Source organism: Nycticebus coucang, chromosome 4 (genome assembly GCF_027406575.1).
Source record: "Nycticebus coucang isolate mNycCou1 chromosome 4, mNycCou1.pri, whole genome shotgun sequence".
Classification (NCBI taxonomy): domain Eukaryota; kingdom Metazoa; phylum Chordata; class Mammalia; order Primates; family Lorisidae; genus Nycticebus; species Nycticebus coucang.
Window position 1 is genome coordinate 131,587,156 of NC_069783.1, and position 9,489 is coordinate 131,596,644.

At 50.4% G+C, this 9,489-nt stretch overlaps 1 gene segment (V, D, J or C); it reads left to right on the forward strand.

Moving 5' to 3' along the window:
* The first annotated feature begins 249 nt into the window (after nucleotides 1-249).
* On the forward strand, nucleotides 250-865 carry LOC128583505 (immunoglobulin lambda variable 5-37-like). The segment is given in 2 exon segments: nucleotides 250-387; nucleotides 510-865. Coding segments are annotated over 2 exon segments (387 nt in total).
* The last annotated feature ends 8,624 nt before the right edge of the window (nucleotides 866-9,489 follow it).

A 9,489-nucleotide genomic window follows, 5' to 3' on the forward strand; every position in this document is an offset into this window, starting at 1 on the left:
TGAGACCAGCAGGGGGCGCTGGGGGACTGCCCTTTGGGCCCTGTGCTCACTGATGGGGACTCAGCAGCTGTGTCCTCTCTGGCCTGGCACAGTCCCCAGAGCAGGGACCTTTGTATGGTCACAGCAGGTGCTTCCTCCCAGGGCTCCCCCAAGGAGCAAAGCAAACCTCCCCCTCCTCAGTCTGCAGGAAGAGCTGAGCCCCAGAGCAAGATCAGGGAGGGGCTGGGCAGTCCCTGGATGGAGAGGAATTTGCATGAGCAGCCCCTCCTGTGCAGAGGGTGGGGAGAAAAGGGGGCCTGGGGCAGCCCAGCCCCACTGTGGGGACCAGGGCTGTGTCCACCATGGCCTGGGCTGCTGTCCTCCTCCTGATCCTCTCTCACTGCTCAGGTAGGGACTGGACTCAGAAGCCAGGAACAGCTCCTATCCTGATTCTCGATCTTCTGGCAAAGATTTCTGAGACACCTGACCTTTGATGCTGCCCCAGTAAGCCCTTGTGTCTGTGTTTGCAGGTTCCCTCTCCCAGCCTGTGCTGACTCAGCCGCCCTCCCTCTCTGCATCCCTGGGAGCATCAGCCAGACTCACCTGCACCCTGAGCAGTGGCATCAATGTTGGTGGCTATACCATATACTGGTACCAGCAGAAGCCAGGGAGCCCTCCCCGGTACCTCCTGTATTACTACTCAGACTCAAGTAAACACCAGGGCTCCGGGGTCCCCAGTCGCTACTCTGGATCCAAAGGCGCCTCCGCCAATGCAGGGATCCTGCACATCTCTGGGCTGCAGGCCGAGGACGAGGCTGACTATTACTGTGGCATATGGTACAGCAATGCTTCTCACAGTGACACAAGCTGATGGGGAAGTGGGACAAAAACAGCCTGCTGCTCTTACCAGTTTATGTTAAAATGTATCCATACTACTATTATTCAAACACATCACAAATTTTTCCTAGTTTTTTTTTCCAAGAGAGTATGAACATTCAACACAATCAAAGAAAAGCCAAAATAATTCTTAAACCACAATATTACTCAAGATCAATTAATTCTGCTAAACTGCATCTTTATCTAAAATTCAGCTACATCCACAGGGCGATGAAGAATTGTGTCTAATTAGCAACGAGCATTCCCGTCCCAGGTCCCCTCCCAGCTCTGGGAATCCACCATGGCCACAGTGAGACTCCCCCCTCCCCTCCCAGCAGCCAGAGCAGTGACAGGACCAGGACTGGCCGTGCCCACTACACTCTGGGAAATGTGACACGAAGGACAGGGTCCGGTCAAAATAGGGATGTGGACAACATGAAAAGAGAGAAAAGGATTTGTCATCCATCAGTTTCAAAGTCAAACAGCGGAACAACAGAAAGATCATTTCTCACTCCCGATGCTGCTCCAGTTGGATGTTTTAGACCCTGCTGGGCTTGAATGATGCAAAAACATGCACCCTCTTAATCCCAAATTACAAACTCCAGCCCATTACCTGGAGCTGATGACATAAGTTGTATGTTGAACATTTATGTTAGAACATATCAAGTAAGAGAGAAAATACAATCTGTTTTCGTGGTCATCTCAGTGATGTGTGAATCACTGTGGAAATGTTTACAGCTCAATGACTGTATTTTTTTTTTTTTTTGAGACAGAGTCTCACTTTGTCACCCCCAGTAGAGCTCTGTGGTGTCTTAGCTCACAGCAACCTGAAACTTTTGGGCTCAAGCGATTCTCTTGCCTCAGCCTCCCAAGTAGCTGGGACTACCAGCATCCTCCACAATGCCCAGCTATTTTTAGAGAAGGGGTCTCACTCTGGCTCAGGCTGGTCTTGAACCTGTGAGCTGAAGAAATGCACCCACCTAGGCCTCCCAGAGTGCTGGGATTACAGGTGTGAGCTACTGTGCCCGAACTTCCATTACTATAGTATTAACCTTGTGTTTAATTAAGAGATAAAGGAACTTGAAATAGCAGGTCGATGTTCTTATCAGATTGGCCTCTCACTTTGTTGTTGAATTTATATTAGAGATGATGACCCTTTGTTGCGTGACCCGAGACGCGAATGAGCAGCAGCTTTGCTGTAGGTGTAAACTCGCTCCTGTAATTATTAAGTCAAGAAACAGACTATACACCATTTGATGGCATATAGCAAAGTTCTTTATTCCACGTTTAAGTTTTATACTCTTCCAGTCACGTACACACCTAATCCATTATCTATTAGCTGAATTTGAACTTGAAAGGAAATTTATCATATCAATGTAACCACTTGTGTAGTAAATCTCTTCCTCTAAACAGTGACTAGTTTTCCGAGCAGGGCACAAAGACAAAAACAGCTATAGGGGAACAGAATTAATAGAAGAATATCTTCAAGCATTCACTCAGTTTACTCAGTATGAAGTAATGACTGTGACCTTCCTTCAGGGCAGAGCACCTATAGACCTCTGACAATATGTTGTTAACATATGTCAACCCTCTGGCCCGTATCTCTGAGGAAGGGCGGCATGCCCTTGGATCTCAGGCTTCACGGGGTGTACTGCTTCAGAGAAAAGGCCTAAGGAATTTTCCAAAGAGCCTAACTCTGTGAGTAACCCAGGGGGGGTCCAAGCGTCTTAAGCCTCTGGAAGAAAAGCATGTCATTTTAAACTCACACCGAATTTACTTTGTGTGCTTGATGTAGGATAAGTTTATTTCTAAATATTATCCTACACCCTTTGGCATACAAGTTGCGATTTTATGAAATGTATATTTATCTTTAGCACTTGCATAATGAGAGGTGGATATGATCGTGGTTGGTTGAATTTAAGTTATTGTAATTTCCACTTACAATCTTAGATAAATTCATAGTTTGATACGTGAATTTTGTTTCATTTTTTAAAATGAAATCACCATTGTTATTGACATGGCATCGAGCAAGAAATGTTTCCAGTACGTTTTTTATTTTATTTTATTTTGCTTAATCACCTGTCAGAAGGGATGGTCACTGTAGATGTGAAGGTCTTTCATCCACTCCCTGAAACAACCCTTTATTCACGGAAAGGAAGGGTGGAGAGTTGTCTTCTGCTGACTTGCTTTTGATGGATAGGGTGTGCTCTGGTTAAAGCAAATGCCACATTCATGTCCAAACGGGAAAGGTTATGTCATCTCCTAAGTACGCCTCAGCTGCTTTTATGTCATTTCACTTTCTTGGTAAGAAGTTGTGAGCTTCAGAGTTTGATTTGATCCTCTCTTACAAACATGCCACAAAATGTTCTGGCCACTGGAGCTGAAGAATAAAATGCTCTACCTCCTTCAGACCTGTCCTCCCGTGACACCTGTCCTAAGTCCCATCTCTAGTCTGTGTAAGCTGTCCGGACCAGAAGCCTGGTGCTTATCCCCGCGCACTCGCCGTCTCGATTTCATTTGTGTGAAATATTTACCTAGCTATCTAGACAGATCCAGATCTAGGCAGGAAGATCCTTATGTGTAGAAGTAAAGTGTCTGCTCCCCAGGGGTGACCAGCCCCCTCGTCTGTCCTGGACTGTCCAGCTGCAAACAGTGCCCGGCACACATCCCATGACCTCCTCCGAGTCTCACTAAACATCCATATATATTTTCCCCTAAGCCACATTTGTGGTGATTTGTCCCCGTGACAACTAGAAATGTGTGGAAATGCATGACACAGCTGTGGAGCTGTAATACAAAAACAACTAACACTATGGAAGGAGTTTTGGAACTGAGTAAGGGGGAGAGTTGCAAAGAATTTTTAAAACACTGGTAGCAAAGCCTAGATGGTTGGAACATGCTCTAGGAGAAATGTGGATGCGGAGGCCTGTGCTGGGGCAGGAGGACGTGAGGATCCTGACAGGGGACAGTGATGTCTCAGGGATCACCCAGCGCTGCACAGACAGGCTGAAGGTGGAAATACGCCTGCTAAAGTGCTCCTGGCCTACTGGGGAGAGCTCATGAGGCGTTAAGGGACACAGGTGGGAAACTGGGGTAAAGGAGTCCACGGTTACACACTGGAAGGGGAAGCTGTACTGTGCCAGCACTTGTGTAAAAGTGGAGCTGGGGATCCATGAACTCTGATAGCTTGTGAGGTTTCCAGTGAAACTATGGAAGGTGTAATCTGGTTCATTATTACTAATGTGGGATAATTTTATGAGGAAAACACCCAGTAAGAGCAGAACCCAAGTAGACAGGAGCAAAGGCGTGGTACTTCAGGAAAGTATCCGCATGTTCTGCCCATTGCTGGCTTCCTCTTTCCCTGGAGCCCCAGCGGGAACCACCATCCCTTCCCTGCTCTGCTTTCTTACCTGTCCAGGATATGGTCCAGGCCTCCCACGTGATGGGTGGAGGGGACAACAGGTCCTGTGTTTTGTACTGTATCCGGTATACAGGTGTTCACTTCTCACACTGCTGCCCCCAGATACAAACCGGTGATCACTGCTCCACTAAAGCATCCTTGTGGGGGAGGGAGACAGACTAAATGCTCCTTAGCGCTGGGAATTTCAGGGCGGGCCTCTAATTTGGAAGAGCCTCCTTTCACTCCCAAGTCTACAGATTGCAGATGCCCTCTCCACGTGTGGAGACTTTCAAATGATGCAGCAGATGTGACGCCCTTAGTAACAGTGGCATGGTGCCACGGGCTCCCCAGGGCTGCACCTCCCCGCACACAAGGCTCACAGCTAAGTCACTGTCCTCCTGTGGCTGTCATGCCAGACGCCCCATGCTTTTCCATAAAGCCCCAGATCGTCACCCTTCCCCCACCTAGTGTGGGGCTTAGATGACAGCACAGCAGTCACTTCCCACCACCAGATGGGCGGCACCCACCTGCTGTAGCCTGTGGGTCACACGCATAACTGATCGTCTGTCCTGCCTGCGGCCTGGCTGCCCTTCCCACAGCGAGGGCTGACAACCACACAGCCACTCCACCTCATCCGTCACAGGAGGCAGCTGTGGCCTAATACACTTTGCAAAGGGGTCGGGGTCAAGTCCACCCATTTGGTAAAATACTCTAGAGATACACTTTTTGCATCTTGGGAGCCCTGGAGATTTTAGACACTACTCCAGAGTGACATTTTTAAAACCAGGAAATGGGGTAAAAATGTGAATAATAGCAGATATGAACAGGCTGACTGAGAAGGATCTGGAAGATTCTGCCCATTGGCCAACGGCACTATGGGGCACAGGTGGGATGTGTGACGCCCTCCCTGGTCTGCAGAGTTGCTCCACTCTGTGTCACATCAGGTCTCTGGGACCCCAGGTCTGTGTCTCCTGTGGACTGACCAGGTGTGGGAGGCTTTCTCTAATGAGTTCCTAGGATCCCTCCACTCTGGTGCTCATGTCCCTAGAGGTACTGAATACGGGTCACTGTGTAGCTGATAGGGGTCTATTGAAAGTACCAAGGTGGGCAGTTCGGGAAAGGAAAGCTTCTTTCCTCATAATGGGTTTGTAGCCCACAGTGACCTCTGGCGGGCTGGGAAATGGGCTCCAGCAACACATGCTTCAGGGAGAGACAGAGTGGTCTGGATTTTACATGAAAGAGGGGGCTAAATACACAGATTTCACAAACTAAAAGAGGTGACAAGAATATTTCTAAAAAGAAAATAGAACTGTGTCCCCTCAGCCAACATGGGTCCGTTCAGTCAAGGCCAGAGGCAGCCTTGGGATCTTACCTTTAGCTCCCATGGAACATGGAGGAATTACTGAGAGTGACTTTGGATGCTGGGTCCTAAAAGACGTGATTTCCATCTGGCTCTTTCTAAGCTCACTTGATTGGAGGGAAGCAGCTGTCACGTTGTGAGGACACACGTGGAGCCCGAGGAAATGTTCACGCATCGAAGGATGGAGGCTTCTGCCATGAGCTAGGGGAGTCAGCCACTGTGGGAGTGGATCCTCAGTCCAGTCTAGTCTGTCTGGATTTCATTCTGGTCACAACCGTGGCAGCTGCTTCCTCCCTGGGCCACCCTCCCTGTAGGGAAACTTTGAGTCTCACACATCAGACTCTCGGTCTAAAAGGCCAAGCTCAGACCTCAGCAGTCCCCAGAGGGGAGCAGAGGCCACCAGTGGATCAGACACATTTGCATGAACGGCCCCGCGGGCACGTGGAGAGAGAAAAAGGCCTGGGCAGCCCAGCACGGCACTTGGGTTTCAGGAGGTCCGAGGCCACCATGGCCTGAAGCCCCCTCGTCCTCATGGTCCTGTGTCACTGCATAGGTAGGGACATCACAGCTGCCAGGAGCAGCTCCTGAGCCTCTGTCATCCTCCTCTGGCTCAGGCCTCCAAGCAGCCGGACCCTGGTACCTCCTCAGCACCCGTGAGCGTCTGTGTTCTCGGGTTCCCTCTCCCAGCCTGGGCTGACTCAGCCGTTCTCCCCCTCTGCATCCCTGGGAGCATCAGCCAGACTCAGCTACCCACTGAGCAGTGGCTTCAATGTTGGGGACTTCAGGATGTGGAGGATTCAGCAGAATACAGGGAGCCCTCACTGGTATCTCCTGAGCTACTACTCAGACTCAGATAAGGACAAGGGCTCCAGGGTCCCCAGCCACTTCTCTGGATCCAAAGATGCCTTGGCCAATGCAGGGATCCTGCTCATCTCTGGGCTGCAGGCTGAGGACGAGGCTGCCTGTCACTGCAGTAGGAATCGCGCAACACTGACACTCCACACTGTGCTCTAGACCCACGGGGAAGGGAGAGGAAAACCTCCTGTCTGCTGTCCCAGCCTGGTGCAGTCACCCTGCTGCTGATTGGGAGGAAGTCTAGCTCAGTGTGACTTCCATTTTCAGATCATCAACCCATGAAAGTGTCCTTCCAGACTGGTGGGGTGGGGTGCGAGGAAGAACTCAAGTGAGGGCAGAGCTAAAGCTGAGGCCCGGGAGCAGCCATCGCTCATGCTGGTAATTAGCCACTGTTGTCCCGTCGGCTACTTTGGACTCACACAGTGGGGAGTCGCAGAAATCCTTCACTTTACCCATAGATAACAGCCCCCTGTGCCAGCAGTGATGTGCCCCAGGTGCCCGGCTCAGTGAGCAGCCCCCCACCAGGGAGTGACGTCGCCGCCTCCTGTGCAGCAGAATGGATCGGGTGTGTTCTGTCCCCCATCCCCATTTCTCAGCAGAAGCCCCAGATAGCGACACTCGGTGGTTCCCATCTCCCAGGGTCCTTCATGTCATGTGATCATGTGTGTTCCCAGGCTCAGTCCTGTCCCCTCTCTGGGTGTCTCTCCCTGCGGGGCACCACTGCAGTACAGCCTGCAGCAGTCCTCAGCCTGGTCCTTCAGCCGAGGCCCTGGGTGAGTCAGGGCAGCTTTGCCCCCAAGGAGGGAAACTGAGAACTAGGCTGGCGTCCAGGAGTGTTTGTTTTTGAATCAATCTTTGGCTGAGCCTGGGAGCACACATGCTTACGTATTCTCAGGATCGCATGACCAGACCGCGCCCTCTCAGGGCAGCCTGCACGTTGCCTATGCTCCAGAGAAAGTGAATGGAAGGCTCTAAACTGATTCCTCGCCCCCTTTGTCTCTTGTACTGGAGGGGATCTGTGCATCATTTGAGAGGACGTGGACCACAGAAGGAGAAGTCCATGATTTGTGTTCCAAACATACGAACATTGGCTGGATCAGGCTTAAAGACTAAGGTCAAACACATTTCCTTCAGAAACCGGCATCTCCAAGGAGGCTCTTTCTGCCAACTAAGGGTGACAGGAGGAAATCCTTTTCTGCATGTGAATAAACTTTATTAGGTTCTACTTTAATACTACATGCAATGTGTACCTGCAATTTGTATGTTCCATGAGGTTTTAAAAATATTTTATGATATTTGAAAAGATGCTTCCTCTCTATTGCTATGTTTAAGTAAATACCCCTGAGGGTGTCTGAAGTCCTAACCCAACTCCTGCTTAAGGTGACATTATTTAAAAATCATATTATTGCCGATGCAGGTGTTTGAGACAAGGCCTTACAGGTGCTCTGACATGACGTGCCTGGAGTCTTGATGAGAAATCACGAGAATACAGGGGACGCAAAGAGGAGGCCACGTGAAGAGGAGGGCGGGGGGGGGACAGACGCAGGGGAAAGGCCAGGGAGGTAAAGAGAGCTGCAAACTGCCAGCAGCCGTGCGGGGAAGGGGGCGGGTCCGAGGGCCCAGGGCCCTGTCTGGGGACTGTGATGCGCTGGCCGGCAGAGCTGTGACACAGGCCACTGCAGCTGCTCTGAGTGCCGTCCCAGGATGCTGATCCGCCACTCCACATGACAGTGGCTCTGAAGTTGACTGCCGTTATTCCAGGATCATCAGTTTTTCCAGAAGTGTGATATTTGTGCTCAGACGTCTAACCCTTATGGCAGTCATTGTCATTTAAGGTTAATACAGTGACTCTTCCACTACTTAAAATGCACGAGTATGTAAACTTGCTTAGTATTAATAAGATTATAAATAGTAATGGAAAATTCCCACTTTCACACGCTCTCACTCCTTCCCTCTGCAGAGATGTGAAGATGAAAAGTCACATTCTTATTAAACCCTCTGGTCATCTCTGGGGATGGGTGAGCTCAGGGGAGTGTCCCCCCCACGTGCTGGGAAGCTGGGCTGCACTGTGCCAGCATGTCCTGCACAGAGTGGGGCGCAGGAGGGCACTTGGCTGGGCTCCCTGGCAGGAGGCAGAACAGACCGAGGCCTGAGGAACAATCCTTCACCAAGCCCACCGGCGCCCTCCTGCCTGTGTTGGACCAGAGACTCTAAGATGTTCCCGTGCACGGGGGTCACCTGGGATCCTGTCATATGTAGACTCTGACTCATGGGTCTGGAGTGAAGCCTGATATTCTACATGTCTCGAAGATGCCTTTCTGAAACATCCACATAATGCCTTAAAGTCACCAAACATGTCAGAATGAGGAGAAATGAGGAAGAAGCCATTAGCAGATAAGCAGCAGAGAGGAACGTCTCACAGAGAAATGGGGAATTTTGATCGCAGAAGGATCCCTGAGTTTGTGGGGATCCCACACCCCAAACCTCCCTTGACCCAATTGCCCCTTGGAGTCTTCCCCAATCTCCCCACTTTCTTCTCCTCCAGTCCCTTCTGCAGTGGGGACCATTGTCTCCCCTCCCGTCTCTGACTCACGACTTCCCTTCTCAGTCCTCGGGTCTCTCTTTCCCCTTCCCTTCTATCCTGTGAATGTCTCAACTACAATACTTATGTAAGAAAAGACACGGACATTTAAATACCTTTATTTGGGAATTTTTATTCACAGCCTGTAATTTTTGGAAATTTCTCTGATCTTGCACTTGAGAAGAAGCCCCATGTGAGCTGATCATCTTCTCATATAACTGCAGGGGCCTCCTCCTCCCTGGGACTCTCCTCACTCCCCAGTGACTCCAGTGACCCCCGCCTGCTCCTTTATCCCCCAGACAGTCCCCACTCTGCTCCCTATGTGTGATCTCCTGAGGGATCCAGTGGGGAGAGAGAAACCGGCTTCAAGAGCAGCCTGGGAAGTGGGATCATGGCTGAACTGCCCTGTTCTCAGCTAATGTGCACTAATGTGCATCT